The following is a 12,446-nucleotide window of genomic DNA, read 5'->3' as shown; positions in this document are numbered from 1 at the left end:
TGGGAGCCAAGCTGGTGATGCTGGTGCCGATCCGTGCCAGAATGAGTGCCACCACATTAGCAGGGCTTTGTGTCCAGGCTCTCCTGCCAAGGACTAATGTGGCCACACAGCTCCCAGACCTGCCTTGGAGCTCAGAGCAAAAGCACAGCGAGTTCATGCAGCTGTCTGTGCAGACATACCCTAAATAACTTCACAGCAGCTGTATATTCTTTGGGAGTCCAGAGCTGGGTTAAAATAACACTGTGAGATAGACTTGGTTAGATTGTGGTTTGTGTTGTTTTGTTTGTTGTCAGCTGTAGGTGAAACTGGTAATACACCACAGACTGGAGATTGTCTGTTTTACTACTTAAGCTTATTGTTTGTTAGGGATGAAAAGTTTGACCCAAACCCTCAGAGAACAGTACTGAAATTTGCAATCTGAAACTTCTGTCATGGTTATAAAACAGTGCCTGGTATGGTCAGTATAATATCCATTCAGAAGGAAAACAGAGATATCTAAAAGGCTATGAAATCTCTCTTTTTTCCTGATTTATCATGACATTTAAATGAAGATGACATCCAAAATTAATTCATTCAATAATACTGGTTTTACAAGAATGACAATTTGTGCAGTACTATTTCTTCTTATACGTCCTTGGTACTAAAAGGTACTTTCTGTGTTGTCTTGACAAATTCACATAATTTACCTGGAGGCTGAATGGGAAAGGATAGATGATATAAGCTTCTGGTTAGGTTTGGCTTGGTTTTTTCTGCTATGTGTAAGTTAAACTATTCCCTCTGGTCATTATTTCCTAAATACCAGTCACTCTGTTCTTATCCTTGTGCAGCTGCCAAACTGGGGCCTATTTAAAAGACAAGTAGATGTGGCACTTGGGGACATGGTTTAGTGAGACTTGGCAGTGCTGGCGGAACAGTTGGGCTTGATGATCTTAGAGGTCTTTTTAAATCTAAACACTTCTAAGATTCTATAATCAAGGGCAACCAAATTTATGCACTGTATTATCTAGTGAGGTGTTGAGGAGCAGCTGCAAAATGCTGCCTCTGGGTCTCTGAAGGGCCTGCTCAGAACAATGTTTTATAATGTACTAAAGCAGATGCATTTCTCATAGAATTAAATTGCTTTGGGAACACAGGGCTTTTTTCTTCACATTATTGGAGATAATGTGACCTTTCCCTCTATTTCACCTGTGATAGAAAAATATTGGAAGTTGGAAACAGGCCTTTCTCTCAACAGAGGAAATATGCTAGGTTAGTACAGGAAAATATGGAAAACCTGTGGAATACCCGAGTGATAACATTAAGTGTGTTTACTATCCCATTTCCGAACTACCTGCAATGTCTATCTCTGTAATACAGACAATAATAAAAACACATTTCACCTCAGTGAGAACAAGCTGTTAAGCCCTTTTCTAGGATATATAATCTGCAGTCTTTATTGTGGAGAAAGTCATTCTAGAGATGTGAGAGGGGATAAATATATTTACTTTCAGAGTGAAAAGCAAAACTGTACTTGGATGAAACGGGAAGAGAAGGATTACTGAAAGGGAAGAGGAATTGGTCAGAAAGCAATCTCACTTGACACCATTATACTACTTTAAATTCTCCATATTGCTATTGTATTGCAGAACTGATGTCAGATTACCCCAAAAGTCCTCTTTTCAGATTGCTTCAGCTTCTTATTTAAACCTTATTAAGAATCCCTCCTCCATGCCTCAGACATCTTCAGAAGTTTCTCCACATTATCATCTGGAACATTATCAATGTTCTTAGCTGTGTTTAGGAATATTGAGTCTAATGGTCAGGTGAGACACTGGTTTCTGGTGTTTTCTTTTGCTTGAGCAACCCAGAGGTCCAAACCGCTCCAGTGAAAAATGACATGTTGCAGTTGTGCACGTTGTAATGACAAAACTGGGCCAGCTCAGCACAGATTATTTAGGGAGTGTCAGTAGGGATGTAGTGATGTGCAACAGAAATCTGTGGTCACAGAGTGAATGGGTGTGGAAAGCACTGAAGTGATTACTAATGGGTATGAACTGTTTGTGACTTGACAGAATTTTTCTGTAGTCCTCTGAGAGCTCTAAAATACTTAGTGTCTCACAAAGGAATGGAGCTTTGAGGGGTTGGCTGGATTCCCTCTGTTTCCTTAGGAGAAAACCAGTTGAATAACTCTGACATTTGTTTATAACCCAAATTTGTGTTTCAAATCCCTTTGCTCCTTTCTTAATCTAGAAACACTTCAAAGAACTGACAAAAGAGAAAATCAAGTATTACTAAGATTCTTGGCTCTTTCCACCATGTGAAGCTGCACATGCATATTTAATAGATAATTTAGTTTTGTTTGCATCCTGACCTTTGAATTTAGGAAATACCTTCTTTTTTTTTTATCAGAACAGCCAAAGTCAACAAGCCAGCCTGGGTTTTGCACGAACTATACCACAACCTCCTTTATCAGTCAGTACTCAAAGGTCACTGTTCATCCCTTCCAGCACCCAGAGATATATCACAGCATCCTCACATGCAGGTGACAGAACAGCCATTGGACATCAGCCCTCACTGTGTGCTGTACAAAGTCCTGCCTTGTTTACATTAGTCCATAAAAACAGATTTCCTATTGCACATGAAAAATCCTGGCAGGATTTTTCCTATACATGTCAGTTTGTCATTAATAGTTACAAGTGTTCAAAGAGAAGGAAAAGATCTCAACGTTTTGGGTGAAAAATAAAACTCTTATTTTATACAGCAATTTAAAAAACAAAATCTCAAAATGTTGCATTTTATGATGTATTAGAAATGTAGTTTGGTTTCTTTCCTTGCATCCAGCTGTAAAATTAAACACAGTCACTGCAAGCAGTGCATTGCAGACAGCGAGATCTTAATATATTTTTGTTGCTTGAAGATCAAGAGCCAGATTTTCCATCACACCTGACACCTTTGAGCTTCCACTGTGCTCAGTAAAATAGCTTTATACTGAGGCCTTAAAAGTTAATTCACACTTCCAGTGCTGTTTATGACTGATTATCTAAGCACACAGAAACAGCTGCAACAGTCCTGTTTGATTTTGTATTTGGGGATTTTTTGAGCTTAGACACCATTTCATTCATATCAAGATAACTAAACTAAAAAAAGCTGTTTGCTATTACTTGATTTGCAAAGGAGACGAGCCTTAGTAGCCCCTTGGATCTTCAGGAGGATTCTAGACCTCTCAACTCCTTTGAAAACAATGCTGTAATACTATGAAACTTTTAATAATACATGACATTGGTGATGTCTGACTACTAGGGACCATGACCATGACAGTTCCTTAGCTGTGTTCAGATCAGCAGCAGCTTGTCAGTGCACCAGGAGTCTGCTAAATTATTGGAGTCTGAGTAAAATCCATAGAGAGCCCAGGGGTCATTTTATTGCCTGTCTGGACTGCACACAAATATACTTGGGAAGGGGGTTCATCTCTATAAATGGGATGCCCCACGTGTATCTCACACACCCAATCCAGCTTAGTTCAGGGTGTGAGCATGAAAACCAGAGCTGTAACATATCCCTGTAAGTCAGGGCAGACCATGTCATAGGGTGAAGCAGAGACAGGGATGGGTCTGGTCTTGCCACCACCACCACCATCACTTCTCTACTGCAGCCACGGCAGGGGGTCTTGCTCTGCAGGTGTTTTTCGTGTTAGAAGAAAGCAAAAGGATATTGTGGAAAGAAAAAGTCATTCAGATCCCTCTTTCTCACTGATGAAATAATTTTAGTTACACTAGAGGCTAAGAGGAAAATCAAGCATGAAGCTACAGAAAGAGCCAGAGAAAGTTTCTTATCTCTTTATTACCGTAGAGAGCGTTATTTTCTCTGTTCCAAACTGTAACTCCATAAATGGTGGCTCCATGGAAGTGAAGCAGCCCATTTTGAAAGCAGATAGCACAGATAAGGAAAAGTGAGATAGTCCACTGCAATACAGAGATCACCTCAGGCATATTTTTCTTCACTGTAAATGGTTTGTCCTTAAAGAAAATGCCTTAGTTTCTCTGCTTCCTTACCTGTAAAATGGAGATACTGCCCTCCTGCGTGAGAGGAGGCTGCATTAGTCAAGCATTTTAAGATGATTAAATGGCTTGTGCTGTGGAAATGCACATTATTATCATATTGAGACTTGCAGGCACTGACCTTGACAGAAAGGTGAGCACCAGCCTGCCTGCATGATCAACAGCATTAGGGAAGCAGCACTTCACTTTCATGATGCTCAACTGTCATGTAATCATCTCTAATGTGGCTGTTGGAGGCACTTCCCAGCCTCACTGGGAGAACTTGCTTAGGAAGGTCTTTTCCACGGATGCAATTACAAAATGAGAATGGGAGGGAGGGGACGGGATGAATGAAAACAAACATCATTCTAGGAACAACTGCTGGTGGTTAATACTTGACCATTACTTCTTGACAGGATTAATGTCTTTCTAATCACACTAATCCCTTCTGATAACTTTATCCATAATCCATCTATTTCAAAGCAACATCCAGATGGCTTCTGGTGGAGAGGAAGACAAAATAAACATGCAGAATGGGGTCTTTACAGCAGCTTCTTGTATCTTCTCTTTTTGGGGATATAGGTTTTGATCTTGAGACAGGCCAAAAAATGTGCTTTTAGCAGAGAGAAAAAGCTAGAGAATTGCAGAGAAGATAGACAGTTCTAATTTTATTTGTAAATAAAATACCTCATTGGTACTCTGATATTTAACTGTGACAGCCAGAACAAGCCTAGAGATGCTCAACAGGGTTTAGCTACTTGTTTGCCTGGGACTAATTAGATTTCCAAGATATTGGAAAGAATTCCATTCCTCTTTACGTCAAAAACTACCAATGTTTTAAATAATGTAGTAACTAAATTACATTTTTAATTAGCCCTGGAATTGATCAGGTCTTCCCCTTTCCTTTAGACATGACAGTTTCTTTTCTATATAAGCTAAGAAATGGTCTCTGAACATGAAATTCCAATTTGGGGGACATTTTTTTTTTTTGCTAGACTAATTAAATGAGTGAGATATTCTGTAATTATTCAGAAAAGCTGCAGATTGGTTTTTATTGTCCTAATCCTGTTTTGTCTATTTGGCAATCATTAAAACATGTTATTGAAGCTACACATGAATCATATGTGTGGAAGCTACTTAGCTACACAGTAGGTCAAATGACTTTATGAATCAAATATCTGTCCTGTTATTTCAAGCCTAACCAGATTCTGAGGCTTGACAAGAATTAAAGGTAGGCTGGTTTTCATTCCAGTGTGTTTCACAAGAGTCTAGTAGTTGAATCCATAGGAATATCTTTTTTCTGTCTTAGAAGAAGCTTGGGAAATTTTTGGGAAGCTTTTATGTAGCCAAGAGTGTTTGATGAAAATTAGACTTAAAGGGAAAACCTGAACAGGATACAGTGATCTTGATTTAAACCATCTGGAAGGTTATTCCTCCTGACTTCCCTATTCCCTAGGAAAAAAGAAAAGTAATTTTTCTTGTCATACTTTGGCTCCATTGTGTGAATGTCAGAGCTCAGGATCAACAGTGAGAAATTCCTGTGATGTAATTGTGTATCACTTGCCTCATACAATAACTGTGATAATCAATATGCTTCCTAATCTTTATGTCTGTTGCCCTGTTCCTTCGAATATCAAACATATGAAGTCAAATGGAGAAGAGTTAATGAGTGATTATTGTCTCATTCTGGTTACAGGCATTTCTTTCTGAAATGATTCTGAGCAGTTGCCTGAAATGACACGACCAGTGTTACTGCCCAGCCTTTGGAGAACTGGTTCCAGTGGTCCCTTCCTAAAACTGAGCATTGCAGGCCATGGAAAAGCCAGGCCTTTGTCTGACCCCAGCCCTTTGTTCATGCTTCTGTCACACCAGTTACCCCACTGCACCTCCATAGTTAATTACTTTTGAGGACTTTCTCATCACAGCATGGACTGAGCATGACTTTATCTGGTGACAGGATAATCTCATTACAGATGATGATCTTGTTAATGAATATCCCCAAGACAGAGCAATCTCATTATTAGCTCCCTCAGGATTTGTCACCTAAGAGCCAAGGTGTGATTAAATTTTAACTGCACAGCATCCTCCCAAATCTTGTGGCTGAGGTAGCAACCCTAAAGGCACATGAACCACTGGGCATATTTAATTAAGATTTTTGTCCCTAAGTACATCTGGAAACCCTTCTCAGGTGAGAAGTCAAGACAGGGTTCGCTGCTCTGCTGTTCTGCAGAACAAACACAATGCAATGGCAACAGGAACAGTGTGGCTTCACCACACTGGGAGTGGCTTCACCACACTGGGAGTGGCTTCAGGGCAGTACCAAAAAGAGAAGTGAGCTGTCTGTCCCCTCAGCAGTACCCTCTCCAAGGGATCACTCTGCTTGGTGTCCTGTCCACAAGTCACAGATCTGCTGGTCAACACTCAGGCCTTTGTACCGCCGGTGTCACTGCCCTGCATAATGGATCTGTAAAGAACACTGAAAATTATTACCATGAAAAACAGCCAGCTAGTTGAAAATCGACCTGATTTTAATTTTTATTTCTTTTTTTTTTTTTTTCTCCTGGGAAGGTTAGGGTGGAGGTAGAACAGTGCTAAAATCCAGTACAATATAGGTATCTAGTCTGGGCAGCACTGAATTGGCTCAATGGCCTGTGAAACCTCAGCCTGCAAGAACAGATCAGTCCCAGAAATCTAATAACAACACAGAGGCTTTTTAACAGGGAACTGATACATTATTTTGAGATAAATGTATTTCAGTCAACTTTTTTATCAAAAAAAAAAGCGTTTTAGAATATTTACTCTTCTGTATGGACTGATCAAGGGAAATTCCAAGGAACTAAGTAGCGTTCCTACTACTGTATTTTTAGTACATAGTCCTGTGTTTGTACACAGTGCTTTACAGACACACAGAAATGCACGATTTTTATCAAATACAATGATAAATGAGAGCAAACCAACAAGGTTACAAGAGTGAGAGTTACTGAGATGCTCACTTTCTGAATGATCCATTTTCTGAATGATCCAAACTACAGTGTAGCCGTGCTCCTACAGCGTTAACAAAACCCATGCTGGATGAGAGATTGGCAGTGCAGAAAAGCAATACATTTTCTTAATTAATCTAGTGGATAGCAGGAACCTGAACACTAAATCCACCCATTTGATTTCATTAAATCTACTATAAAGGTTAAGCTGCACTTTAGCATTGGCTCCAGACAACCTCCCTCAGCAGAGTGAGGTCAAGGAGATCTCATTCAAGGAGGTGCAGCTTAGTAAATGTTTATGAGAAAAGGCCTGATAAATGGGTCTGGTTTGATAAGAAAACTGGACAGTGGGGCACACCAAATAGTAAATGCAGGATTTTACTTCACCTGCACTTTTCCTGAGATGCATGCTTTGGAGAGTTCACAGAGAATTGTTCCCAGTTAAATCTCAATTTAAAGCCCCCCGGCAAAGCAAAAATAAATTGTGCTTTGAATTGATATAAAAAGAATTTTAGGTCAAGAAAGGACTATGTGACAAAACTGCTCCTTGGTGTTTTTAATTTCGAAGTTGCAGTCCTACCTCACTCACACACGAAGGGGTGAGGAGGTTGATCAGATTTCCCTCGGACGTCCCTTCAAACCTGAATTATTGTATGATTCTATAAAATTCTATGTAGAGTTTCATACCTAGGTTTTTCTGACTGACTGTTGCCACTGCTCCTGTGAACTGAGCCATTACATATGTAGCTCATATAAAACTGTCCCTCGAATTTCAGGGAACAGCCAGCAGGATTTAATCCTCACGTGTGCAGCCTGAGCTTGCAACTTCCTTCAAGTAACCCGGAATTCACATATGGCAACTGGGAAACACTGCTTTAGATGCAGAGGATACAGTTTAGTGTTCCTGGCAAGTTTCTAAAAGCACTGATGTGTAGGCAATCCTAAGAGAAGCAGGTAGACTGGAATAATTAGGAAATTAGGCTTTCAGCTGCATTAATATGATGCACAAGATACAATTTGTGTTGTGTTCCCTTTCCACAGCTTGATGTCTGGGCTGGCAGCCCTGGATGCCAAGACTTCCAGTCGATTAGGGATCATAACCGTCACTTACTACCTGTGGACAACGTTTGTGGCTGTGATTGTGGGAATAATTATGGTGTCCATTATCCATCCTGGTGGAGCAGCACAGAAGGAGAGCACTGAGGAGGGCGGGAAGCCCATCATGAGCTCTGCAGATGCTCTGCTGGACTTAATCCGGTAACGACACTCATTCTTTCCGCTTTCTGAACAGCACATTTTGTACATAACTGCATGAGGATGGCCTGAGAATAAGATCTGAATTTAAGGATGAACATTTTGCTTAAATTTAGAAAACAGTAAATTTCAGAAGATGATTTTCAGGTTATCAGATATTTATACTGGCTGTTTCTAGTAAAATTTAAATAAATGGCCACCGACTAACAACACTGGAGCAGGTCTTCTATACTCCACAGAATTCCATGTAGCCTGTGGACCTCCCCATCAAATTATTAGCATCAGAAGAGTGGTTAATTTAAATAAGGCCAGAAGGTTATAATAGACAAAACCTTAAATATAAGGGCTGAAATCCATATTTTTCAGAAAATAATTCTTAAAAGTGCTTTTACAACTGCTCGTAGCAACTCCCAGATAAAGGACATGATTAGAAAGACCCTGCTGTGTATTACTTGTTTTGCTTTGTGGCTTTTTCTTATTTTTTTTACTTTGGCAAAAGGGATAGTTGTTCTTTTAGAGCGGCATGAGGGCACTGCTGGATTGTGGCAGAATATCCCTCTTTGTCCCAACATTCCAGGTGCTAGTGTGATTAATTTCCTGACTGAACACAGTATGTGCCTCAGATTTATTTTGCTCGTGCAGAAAGACCAAGTTTGCCTTTGTTTGGTAGTTCCTCAAGTCAGTGATCTCATACTACAGTGGGCAAGGGCTTCTAGGCCAAGGGTGTGTCTGAACCACAAAGAATTCTCTTCGGAGCTCAACTTACTGAAATTAAAAATATTGCACAGTTTGTCTTTCAAAAGCCCAAATTCCTGACCCTGACGGCATGTCAGCACACAAATACTTTAATTAGATTTACTAGGACCTCAAATTAGAAGGAACTGTGAGAAAACACTTATAACAATGGGGTTTTTCTCCTCCAAGTTGCATTTAGCCAGGCCATCTGTATTTTATCAATGTCTAACTGTGAATGGGCCAAATGATTTTGACCATGAAGCAGCAGCTGAGAGCACCCTCTTTTGTAGCTTTCCAAAAAAACCACCATTTTCATCTGCAATGGGAAGATGCCTCTTCATGGCATCTGTATCTCCCCAGTGACTTTGCCATGATGGAAATGTGCAGTGGAAGTCACACGTCTGTCTGTGACATCATGTTAAGTCACGTTATTCTGTTTCTGCTCCATACAGGACTGTAATTCCTGCACCAAGAGGAAGGCCCTGAGCAAGTTACTGGAGCTTTGAATCCCTTAGTATGACAGAGTAGCATAAGTAAAAGAGAATCTAAGAAAAATGTAACCTTAATGATTGTCTTCATAGTGGCAGTGTTTGGAAACCATTTCTGGTGTGCTGAGCTAAGTCCTTGGTCCTGGACAAGTAAAGGCACAGTGGGACATATGTTGCAATGTCACATCCAAACTGGCCTCACAGCTCTGTCTGGGAAGGGTCTCCCTCACCACAGGTTCCCATTCCCTTTCTCACACCAGCCCAGTTGCCTTTGGAGAGTCAGAGTAAGCTTGTCATGGAGATGAGTCAGGAAAAAAGGAATTTGGGTTTTTAAAATCTAAATTAAATTCTATAGTATTGTATTTGTATAAAACAACCAAATCTGTGACTGGAACCCAGGATTTGAGTTATAATCTCATGTCTCACATCTGTCTGGCTCCTCCCTGTACATCAGGGGTGTGGTGGTGAGATCTGGGAACACTTTATTCCACTGAGCCTCACTGCAGGTAACACACCATGTCCTGATCTAAACATCTCCAATCATCATCTATAATTTCACTTCCTACAACATTTACTCGAGCAAATGATAACAGCTTGCATACACATTTCAGGTATTCAAGTGTCCAACCAGGCACGTGCTTTTTAGCCTGCAAAACCTTAAATTCTTCCCTGGTTTGGGCAGGTGTCAACAGTGACAGGTCAACAAGCCACTGTCATCAGCAAAGGTTTTTAAAAAGACAGAATAAAGCTCACTCTCCTTTTGCCGTGCTCAGCAGCTGTCACAGCTGCAATCCTTCCACCCCCAGTGCACAAACGGATGGTTTTTATTCCTCCACGACAGAAATAACCACATTTACTAAATAAAAAAATAATAACAACACAAATGTGGGGAATGGGCTTTCAGCCTAGGCAAACACTAGGGGTGAAATTCTGGCTCTGCTGAAGTCAGTTGCAAAACTCTTAAATATCTCTGTGGAAGTCTGGATTAAATGTAGTGATGTATCTGCTGGTTTGAGCTGGAAAAGCTGATCCTTTAGCTCAATGGTAAATCACTTCCATTCACAGCTGGAGACCATCTCATTCGGCCCAGATTGGCTTATCTTCTCAATTCAGTAATTTCCTCTCGATTTATCAATTGCACATGTGCCCAGAAGTTTACACAGGAAACATCTGCTATTCTGCAAATGAAGAACGCTAAGTGTACAAGTGGAGAGATGATATATGTGACATAATTGTGAGGTTTACTTCAAAAGCAGGGATCTTGGCACAGGGATACATTTATTCACCCTCATTGATTTCAGATTTTAAGCCCCTTTGAAACGACGAAATACATTATTATTTCCTGTGATGTTATATATGACATTGTCAGGTCTGGAACTTTTGGCAGGAATGATGTTGCTAGAAATTGAATTGCTTGAATTTTTGAGTGAGGATTTTGCTTTTAGACATGGTTTTAATCAGAAATTAAAGAATCTACTAACTCAGCAATAAATACGACAACAACAACAACAAACTAGGGCAGACCCTCATGGTTATCCTCAGCACCTGCAACACTAATCAAGAACCACATTATTACTATTATGCATTACTTTGCAGATGGTGCTTCCCCTGTATATTTGTCCATTATGTTAAAAAAACCACAAACCATCAATAAACCCTGTAGTGTATATAACTTGAGGAGGAGATCACAGTGACACTGTGCTGCATAACTCTGAAATGGCTCTAAACCTCACACCAACCAGGAAATACAGAATCTCATCAACATTCTGAATTTCATGCCTCAAAAATTGTATCCACAGGTCAACCATTTTTTTTTCCACTCTGAACAGCAGCACTTGAAAAACTTCCTGTCTAAAGGGAACCCCCGGAGACTGGGGACAAGACCTATGGATGTGACCCTGCCCCTACAGAGGCCACTGACTGCAGCACAAGTGTTCTCAACATTCAATTAGTATTGATACCTAAAATCTTTACCACTGCTTTGGCCTTAAATGTCTGAATTCTTGCTCTAATTCGACCCACCTTTAAGCCAAACACACGTTCTGCTGGCTGTGGAAGATGGTTCACCTTTGTACCTGTGCAGGAGGTGCTGCTCTGAGGATGCTTGTCTTTAGCTGCCACTTTATTCCTACACTGAGCCAGATGTCAAAAACTTCCCTAATTTTATTCAAGGCTCCAGGTGTGAGCACTGCAAGGCCTATGAAAGTATATTTTCGTCCATATTTAAAGCTATAAATCCTCAGGCTAAGGATCATCTTGTTCTCTTTAGGCACCTGGTGCTTTATGAATTTTTATGGATTTATTCTCCTGATGTGCAATACTTCTGTGAGGTAGGCAAGGGCCATTTTCCTGTCCTAGCTAGAGAAAAAAAAAAAACATATGGAAAAGAAATTACCTCACTGAGGATTGTTCAGAGAAATCTGTGGGGCCAGAGGAAATATTCCCAGCTCATTCAGGATCTAGTTAGGGGTCTTGTTCTAGGATTGTGGCTTTTGGGGCACCTCAATAGCAATAGCAATGAATCAACACACATCTTTACCTTCTTTCTCATGTGTGAATTATTGACATTAACTTTGTACTATGTCCCCCAAAATAGAAGAGTGAAATTTTAGTAGCCACTTGTGAGTTAAGAAATTAAGAAAGGCAAGATACCTTTTTTTTTAAGTAATTCAAACTTTGAGTGTTTTATTGAATAGGACAAAAAGGGATATACTTACAGGAATAGCATTCAATTTAAAATATAAGGTTTGTCTGGTTCTGTAGCATATATTCACCTGACTAGGAGAATAGAAAATGCCTATCATCTGGGGACAAACATTTGTAAAACTAGATCTATGAGTCAGGGCCACACTGTTTACATTAGCAGTTAATACTTCCATAACATCTGTTACCTTTGATTTAGAAGGGGAAGTCCTGCTGCAACTGAAATCAGGCCACCTGCATTTGTCACCAAGGGAAGCAAAATTGGGCTT

At 40.1% G+C, this 12,446-nt stretch overlaps 1 protein-coding gene across 1 annotated transcript in view; it reads left to right on the top strand.

Moving 5' to 3' along the window:
* SLC1A7 (solute carrier family 1 member 7) overlaps positions 1–12,446 on the top strand; it is a 48,444-nt gene that overhangs the window by 7,225 nt on the left and 28,773 nt on the right. The window contains exon 3 of the mRNA XM_017805337.1: positions 8,039–8,254. Coding sequence (XP_017660826.1) covers positions 8,039–8,254 — 216 coding nt within the window. The remainder of the gene's footprint in view (positions 1–8,038; positions 8,255–12,446) is intronic.

Source organism: Lepidothrix coronata, unplaced genomic scaffold (genome assembly GCF_001604755.1).
Source record: "Lepidothrix coronata isolate B3197 unplaced genomic scaffold, Lepidothrix_coronata-1.0 Scaffold12, whole genome shotgun sequence".
Taxonomy (NCBI): domain Eukaryota; kingdom Metazoa; phylum Chordata; class Aves; order Passeriformes; family Pipridae; genus Lepidothrix; species Lepidothrix coronata.
Note: the sequence above shows the minus strand (reverse complement) of the source record. Positions and strands in the feature narration are given on the sequence as shown.